Raw genomic sequence first — 25776 nt, forward strand, 5'->3', positions numbered from 1 at the left:
ACCCAGGCTGGGGCAGTGAGCTGCCTTTTCTTCTCACGGGACTGAAAGGTTAAGTTTCAATTTATCAAATCTCTTTCACTGCTAATGCAGAAGGGTTGGACAGTTCACAGTGAATTTCAGAATTAAAGTTGAATTTGCAGAATCAAAGTTAATACGCCTTAAACTGTAAACCAGAGAGAAAAAATAAACAGAATAAAACTAATGGATATGCTCTGAGCACTGTGTTAAGCTGAATGGTAAGGTTTTTTACAAGTCTGAGGCAGGAGGAACAAAATTTTAAATAATTGGCTTTGATTTTGGTTTTTTTTTTTAATAAAATTTTAAAGTTTAAAATAATTCTGGGAGAAATGTAGTGAAAAAAATCAGAAGAGAGTTAAGATATTAAGCTACAGATTGGATCAGTTTTAAGAAATGCAGACAACTCTATGTCCTACTGCTGAATAGTCCTACGTTCTTTAATATAGTCATTTCAATGCACATGTAAACTTCTCACTTAAAACACCAGTACTGCATGTAAAAGTTTCCCTTCATTTATTCTCCCAATGCTCTGGATGTTACTGTTCAGATTAAGAGCATCCTTTCCTCTTCTTCACATTCTCTTATAAGGAAAATCAGAGCTTGAAAGGGGTTTGAAAGCAAACCAAACCTAATTGCATATCTGTTACAAGGTCTGAGTCATAGCAGCAATTAGTTGGAGTTGCCTTTCAGCCTTCCCTACAGCTACTAATTTAAACAACAGACTGTTTAAAACATTGCTTACCTTATAAACATAGTGTAATTACTTATTCTAAGGAAGATTCAATCTGGAAAAACTACAAGGTACACAAGCGAAATCATGTATAAATTGTGCTACTAATATTCATCATTCCTAATCCTGTTACATGCCATTGATGGTTATCACCATTGATTTACTTATCTAACTAACACATCTTGTATGAATTATGATTTAAACCTTTAAAAGTAAGTTTCAAAATGTAATATGAACTAAAAGAGGGAGTGAATCACTGAGATATTTTTATTTTAAAAAAGGAAAAAACTGTGGTTTTCAAAAGGTCAAAAAAAGTATTATGAAAAGTGACTGCACAAAATGCTGTGGTATCACCATATGATTTATTCAGTGACTCCAGAGCAGACGTGCTTCATTCGCAAAGGGGAAAATCACTTTCTATCTCTGGCTCAGGCCTCTGAGGCTCAACCTCATTGATAAATGTTCTGCTGGCTGCCTCAGGTCTTCAGTGCAACACCAGAGCAATCCCAAAAACTTCCATTTAAGCCCCAGTGATACCTAGGTCTCAGCCTTGTTTCCAGTGAGAATTTACAGAAGGAAACAATTCTGTTGATGATGTGAAAAACGGAGTAGAGATGTCTCCTTGTTCTCATTTACTGGTGTTGGTTCAGCAGGTTAACAGGAGCAAGAAGCAGTGGAAGATGGATTTGCACCACTGAAGTGAGCGGCTGTTACTCAGAACATATCAACGCAGCAGCTTTCCTGGGTTAGAAGTTATCATTCCCATTGAGTCAACTTTGCTTATAAATCCTCGCTGCTCCTGTTTTCTGGATTAGGAATGTGGAATTACACACACTCTCCATAACAATTAGGCATGTTTGCATGAATAACCATTATGAATAAACCATGAAATCATGCACATTTGGAACAGAAAGAACTTGAACAAATCCCCTCTGCTGAGAAGACATAATTCTGAATAAAGCATGTGGCTACGTTCATTTCTTCTGTTTGTATTATGGTCACATGTGAAATTAATTATGTGAAGCACTATATATCTATAGCTACGATACAACAATTACAATGCAAGTAATAAAAAATAGGAAGTATTACATATTATCACAGTAATATTTATGGCAAATCAGTAATTTGTTCTATCTAATAGAGTAGGCAAAATAGTACGAAATAGAATAAATGAAAAGCACTGCAAATTACATATTATAGCAACATGTGCCAATTTTGTAACAGGTATAGTCTAGGAACTGAAAACCAAGAGCATCAGGGCAATAAAGCAGATTTCATTTATATTTCTATAAGCTACTCAAAGTGCTGGAGAGAGCCTGGTGTAACTAATAGCCTCATATTTGGTAGGATACAGCGGCCACCCAGTAGCCCAGGGTGTGTGGAGGATACACCACCACTTACTGGAAATCTTTGCAGGGCTGTGAGTTGTTTTTCTGCAAACTTTACAGTTGTCTCCTACAAAGGCTTTGGGGGAAAAAAAGCTTTGAGGGCTTTGTAACATTTGTGGCATTTTTGTGTTTTATGAAGTAGAGAGAGGGTAAAGATCTCACCCAAGTAGTCACTAAAAAGATGTTCTAATCACACAGTAAATTATTGTTAATGTCTGCAGAAGATTTTTTTCCTTACCTACAGAAACAGTGCATCCTGAATTCTCTGTGAAGAGCTTATTTTAATTTCATGAACATTTCTTCATAAAATTATAATGACCTAGGTTTCAGACTTGAGGAACAATTGGCATTTTTCCCATTGAGTAAAACTAAGCTCTTATTATTAGAGGTACCCACCCTTATTTCTACTGGAGTTAATCTACCAAATGGGTTAGCAGAGAGAGATCTTTATCTCTCCCCATAGACAATTACTATCAACGTTTTCTAGAGCTGATCTGTATAGTTCATTCACGATAACAGTTTAAAGCTTTGTGTTCCATCCAAACATCATCTTGTTTCATCTTCTCCCAGACAAATAATGAGCATTTTCTACTGCTGTCATTTCTTGCAGCAAGTACATTAATCCATTTTCATAGCCCATCTCAACCATCTGGGTCGATGGATTCTGCCTCCAAATAAAACTCTCCAACTGAAAAGGCTCTCACAGCTGTTGTCAGTATTCACCACTTGGCTTTCATTTTTCCATGACATATTTTTTTCTGTTTAGCTACCATTTTTACAGTGGTTTTGCTGGTAAAAGGTGGTAGAAAGTGTCCTGGGATTAGATCACTACAAGAAAAAAAGTAATAATTGCTGCTGGGCTATGTAAGGACACAGACCTTGCTGACAGAACAAGATCCAGGAAAAGTAACATAAGACCTACAAAACCATGTAATTCCTCTATGAAAGATTTCTGTTTTCTCTAATTCTCAAAACTGTTTGGTTGATCCTAACATTGTTTTCTGTTGATAGAAATGTTACATAAATTACAGCTACCACTATATGTGTTAGTTTAAGAGCAAAGGCAATTCATTTGAAGACTACAAGGATCAGAACAGTCTTAGTTGTCTTCTTCAGAAAGACATTTTCTGAATGTAGAAGATGAAGTCAAAGTAACCCTAGTGATTTAATGAGAAAGCAGCAAATTAGCTGAAACATGAGCAAAGGTATTATGGCTCCCAGTTCAACATTTTGGCCTCTTCTGAAGTACATGTGGATGTGTGTGCACAACTGATGTCACACTCAAGAGTTTTAAAAGTTTCCACTGGCACATAATGTTTTGGCAGACCCTTGGAAGATTTGAGAGAGTAAGAGAAGATAATTTTTACAAGTATTATTTCTTTACATGGAGTGTCAAACTACTTAATTCCCAAACCTGTTGCTATTTTTGCAGAGCAGTTTTTTGCACTTTTATGGTTAAATCCTTTCAATTTACTGTTTCTACCATGAATGTTTCCTAGTCACTTTTAAATATATGTTTTGAAAAAGGGTTTTTTTAGAAAGGTTTTTTTAACTTAAGTCATTACATGAAACTGCATGATGAAGGAAAGTAGGTTTGCTTGTTTGTTTTTTTTTCTCCTCCATATTCCTAAGTTTTTGATGTTGACTTTTAATGTCTTCCACATAAATTGTTTACCTTATTGTAGTCTAAAATGCTGTGTGACCACTGTAATAAGTGGTTAAACCAGTATTGGATAAAGTAACCAAACCTCTGTCCCCAAGCCTTGGAAAACGCAGGAAAAATCTGGTTTACTCAAGTAACTGAAAGCGAACTAATTCAGAACTTCCTTTACCATTGTTCTCACGGATAGTGTGAAAGAAGCATGGTTCCCTGAAAATTGTACAAAAAAAGGTTTCTCTTGGAGAGAAGGTTAGCAATGCAGGTCCCATTGTCTTCCTTAAATTTAATTTTCCAGAATAACTCACACTAGAAAATCAGGTACAAAATTGTGTACTAAAATCATGTGCAAAGTACTGGTCTGCCTTCAGACCATATATGCTGCTATCTTGCAATATAACCCCACTCAAAAATGTCTAAGAGAACAAGTATTGCACAATAGCCTGAGCAAAATCTGATGGTCAGCAACAGCAAGAAAACGACAAGTGATTTCTCAACATCATTCAGATTATAACTGTTTCAATAATTGTCACATGAAAGACTGTTTTTTCCTAAGGCAAATTCCACTCTTCCAGGTGAGAGACCTGCCCTCCTTTGGCTGTCTTTATTTTAATGTACTTACAGTTAGTTCTTCAGAGGCATCCAATGAATATTCAATGCAGCTTCAGCCTGCCTGTTCTCTGAAGTAATTTACACTACCACTTACATTTAACTCATGTTCTTTTGTATTCCTACTGATAGCATATTTTTCTTAGAATCATAGAATCATTAAGCTTGGAAGAGACCTTTAACATCATTCAGTCCTATACTGCCACCATTAACCCAACATTGCCAGGTCCATCAATAAACCATGTCCCTAAGCACCATGTCCACACACTTTTTGAGCACTTCCAGGGACAGTGACTCCACCACTTCCCTAGGCAGCCTATTCCAATGCCTGACCATTCTTTTAGTGAAAATTTTTTTCTTAATATCCAATCTAATGGTTGGGAATATATTTTCACCCAATTGTGGTTATGGTAGGTAAATAAATCTCAGAGGTTCTCTGCCAGACACTTACACAGGAGAAAGATAAAGATAAACTTAGGTCAAATATATTAGGGATTATAAATTCCCTCAGAGAAATGAAGATAAGAGAGACTCTGTGCCTTGAGTCCAAACCTTCATTTCATAAGGCCTTTCTTGAGGGATAAAATTTCTGCATTGTGTTTATAAGGTACCCTTTTTTCCTAATTACTAGTAAAACATGAAATACAAAACTACCATGAATCATCTTATTCATAAATTGTGCCTGGCAGAGAAGAGTACCAGCTGCTTCCAAAGAAGGAGCAAGAAAGAACAACAATAGAATAACTTATCTAATTTGTACTTTTGAGTCTATATTTGGAAATGGGAAGAATGGAGACAAGATACAGTGAGAACACCACTACAGTGTGTGGGAAATCACCCTGCAATTTGTGTAGGTCCAAAATCAGGTCCTGTTATTTTCTTGGCCTTTCTGTTATCCTTTGCTTCTATGTAAATATGTATCATTCACATAGCATTATTTTGATATTGCATTGCCTTAAACTCACTGTATAAAGACAAACTCTCAGAGGGTATAGCAGTGATCTTCTGAGAGCCATGGAAAGGAAAAGAAGGGAAAAAAAACTTGACAGAAGATCTGGAAGGCTTGAAACAGTAAGGCTAGAAATTTTTTTTAGCTCTGTCTCAAGGTACCCACTAAAAGATGTGCACTGCAAGAGAAACGGGCAGTATTTAATGATAAAATATCACTGGAGGAATCAGAAACACAGGAACCGTGTTGAAAAGTATTGCTACATAGATAAGTTTGCTGCAAAGCCAGGAACTAGCATCAAATAACAGCAGTGGAGAGATTGTACATGAGTGAAGAAGAGACAGAAAAATGGCAGATACAATTTAGGCATAATAAAACAGAAATAAGTAAGACCAGAATAAACTAGGAAAACCCAGAAGTGACTCATTGCTGTTGACAGTTAGCAAGGAGAGAGAAGAGGGGACTTTTGCTGGGGATTTGGGGGTAATGGACAGGCTGAATGGGTATTCTGTCCAGTCAATTGCAAGATCAGTGCCAAGGGGCTTTGTCCACTCTGTAGTCTGTGTAGTCATTCGGCTGGAAAAATGATTACTTTCTCTTTTTTTCTCCTCCCAACACAACATTCTTTATTGGTTGCACATTGCCTTAATCTGTATAATGCTCAGGGCTTTCCTTTTGAAGCTCTCATGTACCATGTTGTAGTCAGCTTCTGCCACAGACACATCTCACCTATGTACCCCCCAGTTTCTGTGGCAGTACCTCTAGCCCTCATTTTTTACCATTTCAATTCCTTTTTCTTTCATTCACCCTTTGCCACTCCTTAGTCCCTAAACTTTGGTTAGTCCCTAAATCCTGTGCTAGGGATTAAACTGAGGTTAGCAGGTAATACCAGTAAAAGTAGTCTTTTAGACAGCCATTGTTTCCTCATTAGGTGTATTTGCCAAGCTTGTCATCTGTGAGCAAGGAGTACTCCTGCCAGCTCTGTTGGCATAACAGCAAGAAGAACTAATGGGAGAAACTGAGAAGGTCCCAAAGAATCTACAAAATTACTTTGGAAAAGGTATTCAGGGAACACCTTATGCACTGGAGAAGATACCCAGAAGTGAATGCTTATCTGGGGATAGACCCACAATTTCTCTTTCTGACTGATCACTAGGGAAAATTTTTCTTTTCTCTTTTCTCTCATTTCTTTTTTTTACCTTTTCCATTAGAGCTGATGTATTCCACCTACTACAGATCACAGAAAAAAAAAATCTTTTTGCATCTTTGTTTCATTATCCTGTGTGAAACTATATCCTGATGGAAGACAATCCACACACTCATGATTTATTAGTCTGTCAAGAAATCTTTAAAACATTTTCCTGTATTAAATATATCACTTCCCCTAAAACCAGAAGACAGCAAACATTCTCCCTTAGTTTAATACTGTTAAAAACAATTACATAGCAACAAGCTACAGGTTACAAGTAAATCCGAGCTTGTCTTTAGGTTGAGAAGTATTGCATTTTCAGTATGAAAAAGAGTGAAATAAATATTCACTTAACTGTGCAAGCTTTTGTGAAATTTGATCTATTTACAGGACCACCTCGACATTTAAATCTACATGGAGAAATTCTTGGGATCAAGTCACCTGTTTTGGTCAGATGGCTAATGGTGATCAGTTCTTCACAAATCCCCTGTAACCAGCTCCTAACTTTTAAAAAATTGGTAATTATCTTAAACAGTCCCTGACACTTAAATTGTTTGCTAATTTACCATGTATTATAGAGATATGGCAAACTTATTGTGGATGTACTATACAAATATTTGTTAATTATTTCTCAGAAAACATCCCCCTGAGATGCATTAGTGACTCTATTACTTATATTGTCATTTTTTGGTGAATCTGTGGCAGCAGTTCAGGTCTTTCAGAATCACACCTACACTTCCAGGCTCATGTTCAACCTTTCTTCTTCTTTCTACCCAAGTCTACCCTTGAGATAGCTATTCAGCTGGACAACTGTGTGTATCTAATTTAGGGTGAGCTGAACTGGTATCTGATAGAATTCTAGAATGGTTTGGGTTGGAAGGATTCCTTGAAGATCATCTAGTTGCAACAATCCTGCCATGGGCAGGGACACCTTCCACTAGATCAGGTTGCTCAAAGCCCCATCCAAACTGTCCTTGAACACTTCCAGCCATGGGACATCCACAACTTCTCTAAGCAACGTGTTCCAGTGCCTCACTACCCCCTGAGCAAAGAACTTCTTCCTAACATCTAATCTAAATCTCTCCTCTTTTAATTTAAAACCATTCCTCCTTGTTCTCGTTTATCTAGATTTACTGGCTGATAGGGACCAAGCTCAGATGAAGATCCCCCTGCCTCAAACTAAAATACTCAATATTAAGTGCTCTCTCTCTTTTTTGGTTTTTTATGTCTTTGCAGCACCTGCCTACACTGCTAAAGCTGCACAGTGCTCAGAAAAGAACCAGACCCAAGTATGCAGCCCTTAATTTGTTCTCTCATAATTTTAAAGCAATGAAAATAAAATATAACAATTGAGCATCATTTAAATAATGGGCCAATCTACCAGCTGGGCAAGATGGAAACATGCTGCAAACAGCTCAGTTCAATTGCTCACTGCTTATTTTTTGTATATTAATTAAGTAATTTAGAAGCAAGAACCAAGACAAAAACAAAGGAAAACAAACTGGATGATCTCAGAGTCTCTCAAGCTCTTGCTCCTGCCTCATCTCCAGAGCACCTTGGCTGACCCTTCACAACAACTTGCTCCTCCTCCCCACATTTTACTTGCAAAAGGAAAGGAGAAAAAAAACATGCCTGACTAGTATTGAAAATCCCATCTTTTCTACTTGGAAGGATGGGATTAATTTTACCAGATGGAAATGTCTGGAAGAGAGAGACCTACATCTCAGTTAGTCACCTAAGCCTTTTCTGGTAAATGGAGAGAAACTGGCACTTTCAGGACACCATTAATCTCATCCCCATGTAGATATTTAAACTAGGTCATATGAATCATGCTTTAGAAGAGACAATTCCTCTCTATCGACACGAAAGGGAGCCTGAAATCACTAGATATAGATGATTACATCTATATATTATGTCTGAAGCTAAGTGAGGTGAATGCCACCTGAGCTCTTCAGATTGATTTTTCACTTTAGAGGCAAAATGCCTTATAATCAACTTTTGTTTACACACGTGGCTGGAAACCAGCACGTGGCCTTTGTGTCACCATTTTTAATAGCTCAAACACCACAAGAGATGTATGAATGTATCATGTGATTCACAACAAAAGTAGGTTTTCACAAGAAAGAAATAACATCTCCAAAGCACACTGTACAAAGAGTGTATGAAAGTACTGATCTTCAACACCTTCACAGAAAGAATTCAGGTTCTCGACTTTACAAGTCATCTAGTAGAAGTGAAATCATCTTTCAAAGTCTTAACATTTCCCTTTTCTAAAAGAACTATTCAGTACAATTTAATTTCTAATAAAATCATGTTTCATATAGTGTCTAGTCAGTCAGATGCTATCTGTCATCATAATAATCTAAGGATATAAGTGACATCAAAGAGCCTTGAGTACCCAGAAGCACATCTGCTGTTTTTCAGCCACTGGAAATGCAAAAAAAAAAACCATCTCTTTGACGCAATCTTTGTTTTTCTCACAATTAATTCACTTTTCCATTTTAACTGGGAGATCTCTATTTTATGAGAAGTTCAACCCTCTTCCTGACTTTTCCTTACTGCTCAACTAGAGATGGATTTCTAAATAGGAACTTAAACAAGGACTAGGTTTATTTCTATTGTTCTAGTCATGGCCGACAAGCCAAGAACTTAGCATGAAGTTGCTGGTAAAGCAGATATTAATTTCTGAAGGAAAGAAATACACATAATGCCAGGTCAATGATAAACAAATCCTGTCAAGGTAAATATCATCATATCTTTTTTCAGATGAGATTATAAATTTGGCTGTCAGTGGTAAAAATATAGATATAATATACTTAGACTTCTGTAAATGATTTAATGCGGCACTGCATAGCATTTTATTAGTAAAAAAATTGAAATTAAATGGATTAAAAAGGATTTAGGCAGTAACTATGAATGGGACAGCTGATCAGCTGTGTTAGGTGGGATCCTCAGGGACTGATCCTGGCCTTACGCTTTTCAAATGTTGAGCATTCTGGGAGGAAATTCAGTCACTTACTACTGCCCAGATTAATCGGTGACAGAAATAAGGTATTGGGGCAAATGATGCAGAAGAAGAAAGGTCACTGATACAGATCAATATAATTTTTAACACAAACCATGATGAAGTCCTAACTCTGGGAATAAAGCAACTCTTCCTTATGAGCACTTTCCAGAAAGGTCCACTGGGAAGCAGATGGCAATCTTGCTGTCTATGGGGCTGAATGTGAATGCCCAGTGCAGCCATGTGGCTAAAGGGGCCAGCACAACCCTGGACATACACATGGCATCTTTTGTGAATACCAGGACATTTACTAATTCTGCACAGGGCTGCAACTGCTTTGAAGCTCCATGCAACTGTGGCAGACACAGCTCAGGATTCCTGGTGTGAAACTGAGGAAAGCTCAAAGGCTGGTCATGAGAGGGATGAGACTTGTGGCAATCATGCCTTGCAGTAAGAGATGCCAGGAGCTCAGTGTATTTACCTAATCAAAGAGATGATTAGATGATGCCTTCTCTGTAGCCCAGAGGTACTGATGAGGGCACAACCCTTTGCAGCATGATCCTCAGTCCAGATGATTAGGAAGAAGCGAAAAAATGAAGACCACTCAAAAGCTGGAAGCTGAGACAAGATTAATTCAGACTAGAAATATGGCACACACCTCCAACAGACTAATTAACCCCTGGAATAACACATTTGTAAAGGTGTTGGAGGTTCTGCTCATCAGAAATTATTCAACAGAAACAGAATGTTTTTCTAAAAGGTAGGGCAGGTGTCAAGAGATGGATCCTTCCTCCAGCAGTTCATGGTAGTTTTACAGTCTGTGCTGACAGACTAGATTAATTGTGATTGTTCTGCTGCACTTGAATACTTGGCCACTTATTTTTGTTTGCAAATGAAAACTGAAGTTTTGAAAACAAATCTGGAGCAGGCTGAAAATCCTGTCCAAAATATCTGTAAATATGTGTGAAGTATCTACAATATCTATCTTCATCTGTCCTGCAACTTGGATGAAAATGTTATCTGAGTTTTCCTTTTCCAGTCAATCTTCCTTTTCAAAGATTTTAATGATCCTCTGTGCTGTCAAAGGCAGAAGAGCCTTTCTAATTACTTCTCGGCAGAGATTTCTGTTTGAAATTTGAGAGGTTTGCTTCTTTGGTGAAAGTGAGACTGAAAAAAATTTGCTTTTATGGGATTCAGATTTTTGTTACTTGTCTTTTCAGAAGTCTGGAAGCTACTCAATTATCAGGAGAATTTATACTATTTTGAACACTTAGATCTGTCGGGAGATGCAAAGAGAAAAATCAGTCACCTCTTCCTCCTCCTCTGAGAAAACAGTGATTGCTATGCCTTTAAAACAGGTTTTTTCACTCAGTAACTTCTCTATTAGCCATTAATCTGCAGCTATCATATTATTTTGGCATGCGAACACAGGTGGAATGCAGTGCCTGCACTGAATGTGTTCCAAAGTTCATTTCTTCAGTGTGAGTCCATAACAGAAAAAAAAAAAAATCAGTTCTTTTGGAATCTTCTTTTGCATCTTTACTTCCAAAAGACACTTTCCTTGTCTCCAGCTGTCTGTAAGGATATCTTGGAAGGAAAGGAGTGGGGGATTGCCCCTCTAAAAACAGATATAAGCATTTCATACATTCATCCCATGCCAAAAACATGGGAACAAAACATCTCAGCATGTCCAAAATATATATATACAACAAGTAGCAGTAGCATTAAGAGAGTACACACCTGTGAAGACCAGCCCTAGAAAACACAACATGCCACTCAACCATACACTATCAAACTTAGCATGAACAAACAGGGCAGGAGAAACAGATGGAGATAGAAGTGAATGTAGATAGAAGATAACCATGAGAGATCTCTGGGCAGCCTTTAATTGTGGAAGCCTATTATCAGCTCCATCCATCACCAGTTAATGGTCTCCTGCACTTCTCCCCATCCAAGTGATAGGAGTCACAGAGTTTACCAAGGGAAAAAACCTTACTTTCGCCTCGGTCTACTGCCATTTTGTAGGCAGCATTGTGATCAGGATTGTTGATCTAATTTCTACACAATCTCATAAAAATCACACAAACGCTGGCATCTTAAGCACATAGGGCAAGCCAATCAGCAGTGATTTAATGGTAGAGGATTTAACTTTTCACCATTTTTATATAAACATAAAATTGTCACATATAGACATGATATTATATTCTACTTGCTTGCATATATTTAAAACCCAACAAATTTAAACACTTTTACAGTCCCAGATCTTTTTAATTCTTCTCTAATGAAGAGGACAATTATATATCTCTGATAAGAATAGCTCATCAGATAGTCTCTAATGAGCCCACATTAAAATGGGGCACACAAAATTGAAATATTTTTCTTGGTAGTAATATCTATCCAAAAATTTCTGAATGAAGAAATCAGTGCCCAACTTCTGTACCTTCCAACCAGTATTTTTGTGACTAATTCTTCTAACTTTAGAAAAGTGCCCCTTATCCCCATAGTGTAATATTCATATTTGCTTAGTGTTTTTAAAGGAATTTTAGTTTTAGTAGTGGATTTAATTCCTTACATTGTGCTTATCATTTTAGCATCTCTGTACCTATTCACATATTTATAATGGCCTTTAAGTGAATGTTATTTTAGTCTATAGGTTAAATATAGTCCCAGTCTTATCATACCTAGAAAACCAGAGCTGCTGCTGTGTTATTAATCCATTCTAATTACCGCTTTCATTCATAACTTATTATGATCATGTATTGTAAATCAGCACTTGCATCTGGCTGGAGCGGTAAAGTATATACTTAGGTATTAAAAATGCTTGCAAATCTGTTGAAGTTCCACTTCAAAAGTGGAAAAATCAATCTTCAAAATCCAAATAATGTACTTACTCAGACAGAACTATTGTTTGAACACTATCAAACTGGATTCAGATTTCCTGATGAACTATTAACGTCAGTGGTGTGATTGCAAAAATTAGGCCATAAATGAGAACTTTAACTTTCTGCAAAGCATGATCATAGGGAGTACAGCAAGCTACCAAAAGAAAGAAATGCTGTGGTGTTATGTCACTGTAATTTTGAGAGACCTTTCTCTGTAGAAGTTGGTCCAAGAGATTATTAACCCCTTTTTCTGCAATGAGTTATGCCTCCACTAAAATTCCATCTTATTTAGCAAAAGGAAGACAGCAACATAAACAGCTCAGCTGCTTTTATCTCTTGAAACTAGATCCCACAGGTGTTAAATAAATATTTCCAAAAGTTCAAGATCTTATTTATTTTATAGCCTAGGCAAACATTTTATAAACAGATGACAAGATATATTTCAGAAATGCAACTAGATATTCACAACCTATACAGTATTATCCTTTGCCTTGTCCCCAAACCTCTTAGGCAAGAAATTCCACACCAACTTTTTGCTTTCTAGTACTAACCTACATTTTGCTTTGGTATCCTAAGGTAGCAGAGGGACTGTACTTTGACCTGCCACTTGTAGTTATGTCTATGCAGTTATGAGTAAAGTAAGTCAGAGTGTCAGACATAATCAGAACTACAAAAAATGAGTAAACACAAATAAAAATTACCCATGAGTCTACTCTTAATTACATTAGGAAAAGTGAGAAACCAATCTTTCCCGCTTACTTCTTTTAAATTGATACATCAAAGTAATTCATATGGCTTTTGAACTGTTCCTTACTTAATACAGAAGTGCTAGATGATGGTGCATGATTGAATATTTAAAGGAAGAAAATATGCATAAGAAACCAAGGATCATGTTTGGAAGTCTGTGAGAGCTGAAAGTCCAAAACCTTTCTGCCTTCATCCCCTGTTTGCAAAGAATATAATAAGACTACAGCAGGACACGTTTTGGCAATACAGACCCAAGTCTGAAAGATCCATAAGCTATTTTCCTTTGGAAGACCAAGCCACCTCTTGGTACAGGTGGCAAAATATATGATATATATGACTTAATTATGCAACTGTATCATTAATATATACTGGCAGAGCGGAAGAATTACAGCTGTGTGTAAAATGTAGACAGAAATCAGAAGCTTGGTTGTCATGTGTGACATTTTACAGCTTTGAGCAATGAAACATTTTGCTGTTGGCTATTATGATTCCTCTGCCTTTATTGCTAATCCTTAATTTATGTAGCAATTGGAAACTTCTAGGTTAAAATAATTATTTTTATTTTTGAAATGCATGTAGAAAAAAAGAGGATGAACACAGAAAGTGAAAGTGTTTAAAGGATTCCAGCTCCCAACACCCTCCACAGGCCCTGGCCATGATTCATTCCTACCCCAACACGTCCTCTGCATCATCTGAGAGCCTCAAAAAGTGACAATACATAGGTAAAAATTTCAGTCATAAATCACTTCATGCTTACTGTTTGACACAGGTAGCATCTTTTAGCTGAAGTACAGGAGATACAAGGGATCATATTAGCTCAGTTGGTTAGAGCATGGTGCTAATAACACCACATGGTGGGTTTGATCCCTGTAGGGGCCATTCACTTAAAAGTATGACCCGATGATCCTTGTGGGTCCCTTCCAACTCAGAATATTCTATGATTCTATGATAGGTAGAAAAATTCTCTAACCAGCACAGTGACTCAAAGTTAGCAGTCATAACAAAGAAAAGCTCTTCATTAACCCATTGTTCAGGCAGGAGCTCACTTCTGTGAGGTTCCCAGTCTACCCACTAATATGAAGAAAGCCTTGAGCTCCTGCTGAAGTAACTCTGAACCTCCTGAGAAGCCTTTGGCACTTAAAGGGTCTGGATCTGAATTCATAACATTCATTACATAAAGCTCTGATGACCCCAAAGCCAGTGCTGACTGTTGATGAGAAGATCCTTCAAGGTGAGAGAGCCCAGCATGCACATCCAGTCTCATGCTAAAGTACAAATGGAAGACATCAGCTCTGCTACTCAAATTCCCAGAAGAACCAGCAGTGCCCCTAGTAAGACTCTCAAATAGTCAGACAGAAACAGAAGCCCAGATTCATGCTGAAATCTGTCAGAACTACACATAAGTTCATCGAGGCAAGGGGAAGGCAAAATTCCTGAAAACTTTTAAGAAAAGCCAGAGCCAATACATAAAAGTTTTTAAAGTTTAGCTCAGACTATGGAACCTAAATATTTGCAATGTTTCCCATAGTTTCACAAGAAATACATCTAATAGTTAGGGAATTTAAAATACTTGCCTAAACCAAGAACAGAAAGTTTTTAATGACAACCTCTAAAAAATCTCTTGCATATAAATAGAGACAGTATTTTCAATTAAAACAACAAACATTTGACACTAAGCAGCCCCCTACCATAGTTAGCCTGTGCTCCTCAGACTTACTCATGCTGAAAATACAACAGTATATTTAACTACTGCATACAGCAGGAGTTCACTTTTTCAGGCACACTGCACATTTCCACAAGAGCACTTCTGATTTTGGAGGCACTGCTTTTAGATTTTAATTCCCTGACTTCTGTGGTCTCTTCCACTGTGGTACAAAACTATGCATACATGAGAGAGTAAGAAAGAGATAAGGTAAAAATATACAATTTTAATAACACTGCATCTAGTAAGCAGGCAATAGTAATCAATAGTTACTCTTTTCTCCATTTTTTTTCTTTTAATTCAAAATGTAGGTCCAGAGAAAGATATTTTGCTTAAAACTTCTCAGACATCTTTTCGCCTATTTTAACCACTGTTTTTGTTTCTGCTCAGGTAGGAAGAAATGAGCATCCACATTGGCAGGTACGTGTATATGGTCAGTACTATTCTTTAGTTAGCTGTAAAAATAAGCTTTGATTAAGAATGAATGGTGTAGACCTCTTTTTCTTTAGATAAGTCTGAACATGCCAGCTAAGTTCACAATGGGCAGTCTCAGACAGACTGGCAACCAAGAAGTGAGAGTCTTACCTTAAACTTGGAAATTGAAATTCTGCTTTCTTAAAGCCACAAAGTGCAGCTGCCATCAGAAACAGACCCAATTGCTCTTCTTTTGCATTTTCCAGGGCAAGCAAATCTATTTCCCATTACAGCATGTACTTATAGTTTTCTTCTATCTTATGACATAAAGACTAAAATATTTCAGAACCACTAAAATCTTTCCACCCATAAAGGGAAAAAATGCAAAACTCAAAACAGATGTTTTATAATGTATTTAATTTATTTTGGCCACCCATAAATCTGTGGCTTATGTTAGTGTCAACCAAGTTAAAAGCAGCAGAGTTCTTCAGAGACACTGTGTTATATATTATACAATGACCAGGCATAAGGAAAACCTTTCAATAAACTCCTATTTATTAAGCAAACTTCAACATCAGAAAAGGAAAAAGGGTATTACTGAAGATGCAAGTACTGGTTCTGCTGTACTTGAGCAGTTCCTGGGGAGATTTGCAAAGTTGTTATTGCTTTCTTACATTATTGTAGCCTAATGCAGAGCTTGGAAATTAGAAGATCAAAGTATACATTGAAAGTGTATGAGTTTGCTGAAATTAGAACTGGAGGTAACATCCTTACAACAATATAATGTAAATAAGAGATATTACATATCACACAATTACTCCAGAAATACTTAACAATTGAGGAAGTTCCAACAAACTAAAACTATCTTATTCAAACTTGGATAGATAGTACGAGTCCCAGATTTGGACTAGTACAAACCTTTCACTTTTTTCTGTGTCTATGAATGGGAACAAAGACATTTCAAAAGTTAAACCCATGAGACTCCTAAAAATTGGTGAGGTACTTACTGATAAAGTATCTCATGGAAATTACAGTAAAAATAGTCAGTGAAATTTCTCCTGTACCTTTTCTTATTTAAACTGAGAAATCGTATCTCAACAACAGAAGACCTTCAGTACAGTACTGCAGGCTGGGGGATTAAATGAGCAAAAAAGAATGGTTGGTATCAAAACATTTCTATATTGACAATTTACTGCATAGAATGCAGACAATATAAAATAGATATAATTTACTAACCTTCAAAAATACTACAGGAAAAGATAATGTATGCATTTTAGGAAGACAGAATGGCATTAAAGTTTTAACTTGTGGTTTTTGGCTTGTTATTCACAGATTCAAAGAATTCCTCCTCAGAAGTGGATCAGAATTGCAAAAGTTAATGTGAGAGTAATAAGATGTGAAAGCTTAGCAATTTAGTGCAGCAATCAGCAGTATAGACTTAGAGCATATACACAGGAGTAGGCTCTTAGAATGAGAACTTTTAATGCAAAATACTTTTTTAATCAAACGGCAAAAAAATATTTTGACCTAATAAATAAATATGAAGTTCATTATTAGCAAATCAAGTGCAAATACAGAAAACTCACTTTAATTCAGAGGCACGTTTAAAGCAGTTTGAAAGCAAAATGTCCTTTACAATTATTTTTCCAGGTAAAACTGTTCTAACTATGATTATCCATCGTTTGCAAGTGTTTTCCTTCCCAGACAGACACAGTCATTTGAACTTGAAAAAGCCAGAATGCCAAAAGTACCTCCCCAATATGTTGGCTGAGGACTGTAATTCATTTAAATTATGCAACTGGATTCCCACAGCTGGCCCACAGTTTGGCTGAGAGCTCATTCAATGCCAGTGAACCTGTCTGCTAATATTGTCCTACTTGCAAAGAAGGTAATATATCCAGCAACTTATACTGAAGTTCTGACACTAATTAACAGAGAAAGCAAATGTTGACATAAGTGACAAATGCTGGTTAATAGTTACTGTGAGACCGATGTAGCCAGCTGGCATTTTTCTGTAGCATTTTGCAGTAATAACCCTTTGTTTACTTCTTAGAACATTGCTTATAATTTGTTTTTATGCATTTTGGTTCAAGTTAGAAACAAATCAGCACAAAAAAATGACCCAGATAACAGCAGCAAGACCCCTCGTTTTCAGACAAGTAATCAACAAGAAAGCATGCAAGCAGCATCCCTGGGAGGATGCATGGGGGACTCGAGTATAGGAATTCTTATCCTATATAAAGCTATGTAGCCTTGCACAAACAGCCTTTGGCATCTTGTTTCTGGCCTACCTGGACAGTAGCAAAACATGTTTATCAGATCATACAAGCCCAGAACCTGAACTGCAAGCAGTTAAAAACTGAAGGTCACTAAACTGTAAAATCCAAACATGCTTCTATGCTTTAGCCACCCAGAGAACGATAAAACAAAGCCTCTACAACCACCTGTAATAATATGCCTGTTCAGCCAGCAATTCCAAAGTACTCAGCAACACAAGGTAGACATTTTCTGCAGCTGGTTTTACATGTACATTCCTGCCAAATTGTTGTCTCGTCCCCTCTTACCTTCACATTAGTCCGGAGTGCACAGTAACATGCAAAAAACATTGCAGTAAACAAGGAGCATATGGACCAGTATTCAGCGTCTCTGCTCTGCACAAACGGTACACACACGATCCCGAGCATGTGCTACTAAGGAGCATCCGTTCCCTCTGTCAGTTTGAAAATGCATTGATCTCTGTTTTCTGACTACAAAAAGACATGTCTCGAAGGCACTGAGTGAAAGCTACATATCTCTTCAGCGACTATTTATAGAAATATGCCCGGTAATTTCAATTAGCAGAGAATTCAGCATCTGCAACTTGGACCTCTCTTGCTTTTCCTTCCAGTATTTTAAATTCAGGGGGGAAAAGGAGGGGGAACTCACCCAGAGGGGAAAGGTGAGGAATTAAAATGTAAGCAGACAGTTACTTATATTTCCCCCTGGCTTTGATGTTTTCCTGTTCAATATTTTACAAACGCTATACACAGAAAAATGAAGAAAGGTTTCTCTCGCAAGTCTCAAATTTACTGTAGATTCTGCACTGCTTCTGTCTGCTCTTGTTAAAGATGCAGCAACCCTTTTAACAAAGACAACGTCATCAATCATGACAGATTCAACTTGTTCTACTTACAAATACAGTCTCTGATTAAGGACAATGGCTGGGGTTTATTAACGTTTCCTCAAATGCAAGTTCAGTCCCCTGTGCTAATCTATTTTTAAATAAGAAGTCCCACCTACTCCTTCACTCTCATTTAATAAAAATGCAGTGGACTAGTTCTAAAGATCCTGAATTGCATTCTGCTCCCAGCTCAGGCACTGGACACCGCTTTCAAACTGTTCTCTTGCTTGTTGGGATTAGAAACACAGAGAAAAATTAAAATGAAAGCAGAAAAATCCCGGAAGAAGTCTGTGCACTCACATTTGTAACTATATATTCTGAATTCAAAATGCTCAAATATTTTCCAGAAGGAAGGAACTCAGAACCTAGCCAGAAGGCAAAGCTTTTATTCACAAGCACAAAAATAAAATCAAACCACTTCTCTCACTACTGTCAACCGCTGGGATGCTGTGAATTAACTGATTGTTTACTAGACTGCAGGAATGCAAAGTCGAAGACTTAACTCTTTGTTTATAGCACCGGAAACCACTGATATTAGTACTGAACTACGAAGTAATCTTCAGGAATAAAACCAGAAACGAGCCTCTTTTTTTTTTTTTTCCCACTGCAGCAGATACTGTGGGAGGCAAAGAGTGGAAGAGGCTTTACTACCTCCTTCTCTATCAGCACAGAGCAATTTGTGTAGGATAAGCACAACTTAATAGAAATATCCGCAGTGACTTTAAAGATTTCTTTAAATGCTTTATGTAAATCCCCTTAGAAATCTGCAGAAACAATGAAGTCCTATCCAAGTCAGTGGGTATCTTTCTGTGGGCAGTGGGGTGAAGAAGCTTAAACAGAAGGACGTGCATTTAAAGATGAATAAGGGGGAGGGGAAAAGACGGCAAGATTTTTTCCGACATCCTCCTAAAGACAAGCTCTCAAAAACTGTCGTCAACTCCAAGAGAACAGCTATTTTTAGCCTGTCATTGTTTGTGCCTTTTTTTAGCAACGAAAAAGGCAGTCGTGTTTAAAGCTAGATATTGCTCTACAACGTAGCCTAAGACAGCTACTTAATTTGATCCCCAGCTCCATCTGTCATACAAATTAAATAATTAGTAATCACAACCTTCTTTGGCACAAAAAATAATTTCCACAACAAAAGAGATGAACCCTGTTTTTAAATCTAATTCTCCCATTTTTGTTAGTAATGAAACGAGGGTCTAGATGCCATCATAAAGCTGGAATATCCCAAACTTACGAAGGTTCAGACTTTGTCTGCAGCGATATCTATCAAATAAGCTAAAACATAGTAACGTGTTGCTCAGCAAAAGCATGGGAGAATTAATTGATGCATTTTTCTGTTACTCTTCTAGTGAACAGAAAGTGAAAGGAATCATGGTTTATTTTGCAGTATGGTACATTAACAATTAAAATTAAGTGTCTTAGTCATTGAAAAAATATCAGATCTTGGAGAGTTCTGATCCACCAGAGAAATGCAATTCAAAAAGCAAAGATGAAAAGATGCACAGTCCTGAAAAGTGAGGCAAGGCTCAGGAAAGCATGGAGTTGCATATGAGAATCAAATTCAAGCTTCCTTTCTGCCAAAGGAATTGCACAAGGTTTCAGTCAGCAAAGTCTTTGAAACAACATTCTTCTTCCCAATCATAAAAAAGTTAATGGTTTTGGGTTTAGGCAAACTAACTCAGCATGAGGAAAATCCCACCAAAAGACATCAGGGCTGAGAAACGATACGATTCCTGAATGATCACCTGGATAAAATACTTCAGACTCATTTAGGAAAACAAGAAGTAACACAGTTCAAAGTCTTCACTCAGAAGAAACTCCCATGACTCCTGAGTATCTAGGAGGAAAAGTTACCTAGGAAATTACAGACCGACCCTCATAATACTGCAAGTATTATGAACCCTCATAGTAATTATGAAGCCTCACTGTAAGTATTATGAAAAAGAAAGAAAAGAGAAAAGAAAGAAAAAAAAGGGAAGAGACAACCCCATCCATGTGGCAGTTGCCTCCTATAATAACTGTGGGGAATATGAAAATTTGCTGGAAAATTGAGACCTATGCACCAGCCACCAAGGTATTACTTTGCTAGCAGACCAACCTAACACATTTATCAGGGGCTACTTCAGGTAATCTACAGAAGCAGATCCCTGCAGGGCTTGTTCACCTCTGCCAAGACACTTTTTATTGCAGCAGCCTAATTGTTAAAGATAGCTTTCTCATAAAAGGCATACAATCTTTTTATGATGACTAACAGGTACTCAAGAGCATCACATTTACAAAGACTGTAATATTTACAGTCAAAGACATAGAGTTGATAAGAATGAGGGGGGAAAAGCCTTGCCCAAGTCTGCCAGACATGCCAAAAACAGTAGAACGTTTGAGGTGCTCAGGGCCTCTTTAAACAGGAGACCATAAGGCAAAACCCCAGAGATGAAAGAAGTTACTCCATTAAAAAAGGAAAAAAAAAAAGGTTAAACACAAAACCAGTAGAGAGACAGTAGTCCAAAGCAGCTGTACTACAGACCCTCTTTAAAAACTTATGACCTGAATATTCTTAGATGACAGAAAGTGGAGCCACTACCCTGAGCTGTGAAATTTCATTGTTACTTTGTGCTCCTGTGCCTTCAGAAGGGCAAAAGGGAGTACTTGGAAGGAAATCCTGGTTGTCTGCACAGGTTCAAAGAGAGCAGAGGGAACATGCTACTCTGGAAGACTTTGATTTCATGAGGGCCCAAGGCCAATCGGATTCAGAGGAGCAAGGAAAGGACAGCCCTTTGTAGCATATGCCCAGAAGAAGAGCAACAGGACCTAGTAGCATAATAGTAGTAATAGGAGTAGTACTAGTAGTAAAAATGCCCTATTGCCATTGTATCCTGAAGCTGTGGTTGAGACTGCCACTATGCCATGCATAAAGTATACAGTATCACAGAATCATAGAATGATTTGGATTGGAAGGGATCTTAAACATCATATAATTCCAACTCCCATACCAGGGTAGGGATGCCACCCACTAGACCAGGTTGCCCAGAACCCCATCTGACTTGGTCGTGAACACTGTGAGGGATGGGACAACCACTTCTCTGGGGGGAACACCAAAACCATACTACAGAATAATATTTTCATCCTCGTCTGCCTAAGTATTTTTGAGGGTGTTTGGTTTTTGTTAGGTTTTTTTTTTCCCCCAGGCATGGGGATGGTGGTATTTTAATGGAAAGTAACAATAAAAGCAATAGACTAAAAATGCAGTAATGAAAGCAACACTCTTCAGCGTGTGCTCTATGACAGTGCAATGTGCCCCACTTTACTTAAGCAGCACGTTGGTGGTTAAATACAGTAACTTGTCTTAAAAAGACTCGCTGCAATGAGAGAGATTTTGTGATGACCCTCTGATGATCACAAAGAAAGCAAAGATTAGGTAGAAAATAAACAGAAAATAGAGGGGGAAAGGTTTGAAGAAGAGGGTGCATTGCTCTCTCAGTGATGGAGGGAGAAATGACACTCCTGTCCTCCAAAAGAGAGAAGAGCAGCTGTCTGCAGGAGATTGGGCATAATGGTGGAGGTTTGCAAAGCTATTTGTAGGGTCTGGCTATGCAACATTTATTAGCATCAACACTGACAATCCGCGCCACTGACTTTCAGTAGCCAGGGGTGTAATTCTCCCTCTTTTCCCAGTGATGCTGGAGGTACTGGCTTGTGCAATCATGGCACAATGGCTACAGTCATGCTCCATCACTCCCTGTCTTTGCACACTGCAGTGAATGAGTCTATAGAGCACACTAGTCCTACCTTGCCTAAATGACTATGTTTTCAGCACAGGAGCTCTAAACTGCAATGACTTTACTCTTTTACCCATTTCTAAGACTTTAAACTGTCATAAAAAATGTTATTTTCCAGAGCTACGGGAAATTCATTACTCTGAAGATATCCACATTGCAGGGTGGGATATTGAAGGAAGTGTTGATATGAACTACACGTCTGGGGTGCTGTAGTCTACAATTTCTAGATGGTAAATGTTGACTACAAACAGTGGATTGAATCTATGGGGTACCTGGAAACAACTGCAGAAAGAAGAATGTGGAACAATGCCACAATTGGGAAGAAGGCTTTCTTAGGCTGTCCACTACAGCAAAGCCTAGTAAATCATAACAGACAAAGGAACTACATCAGCAGCTTGAGCTCAGAAAATCTCAAAATTTTCAGAAAAAGGCTGAATATCTATTCAGAAGCATATTTACAAACTCTCATCTCCAGTACTGTAAACAGCTCTCTGCCATCCTGGCATTCTGATGCATAAACTGCTGTGTCAAATATTCTTTCTCAATTCCAGGCCAGTAAACACCAAAGACCTTGCCCTGGTCTGATTTAACTTAAGCCACAGTTTTTCCTGAAAACTTTCTGTTCCCTTTTTCCTGCACAATCTTGTTAATACATTTGAGCATTTAACACTTTTCCTCCTAAAGTCCCAGCTCTCTGCTTACTGTCCTATGTGGTTGCACTGAGGAAGGTTTTGATCAGATATATAACAAAAATATATAATTTACTTAGAAAATAATTCCTTCTCAAGACTAAAATTTATACATATTTTATAAACCAGGCTTTGAAATTAGTATCTCAAAACAGCCATAAAACCATTTATAATAAGCAATTTTAAAACATAAATAAATAAAGGCCAAACGATAAATAAAAAATTAGTGAACAATAGCCTAATGCTCTGTGTCTTCTCTACGACTGTGAATTTCTCAGGAAAGGCTTCCTCATTGTTCATGATGACCGTAAAACAAAATACTGCAAAACTAGGAATAGAGGCACAATAAAAAAGAATTGGATTAAGTTTCACCTTGAGTTACCCAAAACCTCATTTTTACTCTCCTTTACCTGTAACCCATGGATCAAGTTTATTTTATACCTCATCCTATCTGACTGATGGAGAAGACATAACCCTTTAATACCTCAGTTGAGAAACCCAGGATGCAAAGACTTTTTTGGCTCTGACGATCCACAGTTGAATTTCCTGGATTTCACTCAAATTGATCACTAACATGTCTCCATAATGCGTTTCATTTTGTGACTATGAGAGGACAGCTGCCATTCTTCTCATAATAACTCCTCCAAAAAGGTATTTCCATTCACAGTCATATTAAAGGCCATAGCAACCTGAAACCCCAGCAGATTACCTAGGCTGTTTTTCTTGGTGAGGAAAGATTAGGCATACATAGACTGTTCTTGAAAAAAGGTTATCTAATCTGTTCTTCAAAGTCTCTCATGAAGGGAATATAGTCTTTGCTTTAGGTGGTCACTTATTTTTAATATGGAAATCATAGAATCATAGAATTGTTATGTTGGAAAAGACCTCTAAGACCATCAAGTCCGACCGTCAATGTAGCACCACCACCATGTTGACCACTAAACCATGTTTTTAAGTGCCATATCCACATGTGTTTTGAACACTTCTAGGGATGGTGACTCCACTACTTCCCTGGCCAGCGTGCTCCAATGCTTAACAACCCCTTCAGTGAAGAAATTTTCCCTAATATCCAATCTAAACCTCCCACGGTGCAACTTGAGGCCATTTCTTTTGGTCCTATCACTTCTCTACAACCTCCTTCCAGATAGTTGTAGAGATTAGCGAGGTCCCTTCTCAGCCTCCTTTTCTCTAGACTAAACACCCCCAGCTCAACACAAGTTAAAAAGCTTAAATTATTAGAAGACTATGCTTATTTTCCCCACAAAAACTAATTTACCATGATTGTTTGAAAAACTTGGGGAAAAATGAAACCTGGGGAAATTGATGTCTATCTTTTCATGATTGCCATCACTCCCCAATTATGAATTAACATTTTACTTTTATAATTTATGAAGTATAATTTATGAACTAAGCTAATTCATTTAAGCATAAAATCTACATTTCCATGGTAACAGCATGAATGAAGAAGGAATGAACTTCCAAAGTTCAATTGCATTTATAAGAGTACTTAAAAATAAAACTCCAGCAATTTTCACTGAGGAAATTGCTGTAGTCTTTTTGTATGAAAAAAAAAAAAAGAAATTAAATCTCTTACTGTAAATTTGTATAAGAACAACTTGATTTTACTTTTTGCATTGTGATTTTAGTTGGGGAAACTATTTCAAGGGAACCTATCTTTAGATTGAGAAAAATGATATAAAATTGTGTAGCAGAGGAAGTAAGTTATGCTTCCATGAAAACATAAGTGCAGGGTTTTTTTTTTTTTGATGTAGCCAGTATTTTCATTAAACAAAAAAATTGTTAGAATTTACAACAGAGAGTACATTCATGGATATTCATTAGCCATGCATTCCTCTTCATTACATTGATAACAATTTTTAGCTTAATATATTAACAAACCTCAACAAGAAATCTGATCAGTGAGATAAACACCTTGTTTTAAAAATATGCTTAAATTTAGCCAATTCTTGAAAATTTATTTCAAACCTGCAGAGAGTTTGAAAGCAAAGGGTAATTAATGAAACTATTTACAAGGCAATTAGTGTATTTTCTATATTTTACTGGTTTTAAATGAAGAATCAAGAAGTTTCTAGAAGTCTTATGAGTCAAAGCAAAAAAGGTTCAGTAAATAATAGACAGATAATCTAATTTTTCCAATAATGTACTAAATGTAATGATCTTTTTTCTTAAAAAAGATAAAACTTTATTTAAAATAAGTATATTGTCAAAACAAAGGAAGAAAAAATCTCTTAGTACAGAGAAATCTCTTTGAAATACAGTCAAATAAACCAGGATAATGAACCTCCACAGGTGTAAATACATGATTCCCTTATAATCAGAGCTTTTACAAATACAGTTTGCTAATTTGTCTATAGAATCTAAAAAAAGTGTGCATAAATCAGGCATTTTTTACAACTATACATACAATGCTACAGAAATTTTTGTCATCAACCTACCCCTGTGAAAACTGGTGATGCATGTTATACCTTTATCTCCTCTGGGACCTGTGACCCCCAACATTTGAAGACACCTAGCCAATCTAGATACTTTTTCATCTAGTACTATTCAAATCATAAAAATAATACCCAGACAAAGATATTAAAAATATCCTGGCAGCAACAATAAACTCAGCAAAAAAACTCCTGTGACTGATTGGGACTTTTCCTGAAGAGTTCTACCAATTATTTCATTCCTTACTTCAGCTCCTCTTTTAGCCACCAAGTCAAACTATTTTCAGCTGTATTATTTTCAACCGTACATACACAACTCCAGGGGAATCAATGAGGTGCACCCCATGGTCCTGAGAGAACTGGCAGATGTGTTTGGTAAGCCACTCTCCATCATATTTGGAAAGTC

General features: G+C 37.1%; 1 protein-coding gene across 13 annotated transcripts in view; it reads right to left on the bottom strand.

The window, feature by feature from the left end:
* DLG2 (discs large MAGUK scaffold protein 2) overlaps positions 1 to 25776 on the bottom strand; it is a 1004454-nt gene that overhangs the window by 712945 nt on the left and 265733 nt on the right. The window contains exon 1 of one of the 13 annotated variants that reach the window (XM_051779211.1): positions 17854 to 18404. The exons of 11 other annotated variants lie outside the window; for them this stretch is intronic. In XM_051779211.1, coding sequence (XP_051635171.1) covers positions 17854 to 17973 — 120 coding nt within the window. In that variant the 5' untranslated portion in view covers positions 17974 to 18404. Of the gene's footprint in view, positions 1 to 17853; positions 18405 to 25776 lie in introns of those variants that run through there. One more of the 13 variants, XM_051779216.1, reaches the window with a different exon arrangement.

This window comes from Manacus candei, unplaced genomic scaffold (genome assembly GCF_025592945.1).
Source record: "Manacus candei isolate 608988 ecotype Guabito, Panama unplaced genomic scaffold, ASM2559294v1 h1tg000014l, whole genome shotgun sequence".
NCBI classification, from domain to species: domain Eukaryota; kingdom Metazoa; phylum Chordata; class Aves; order Passeriformes; family Pipridae; genus Manacus; species Manacus candei.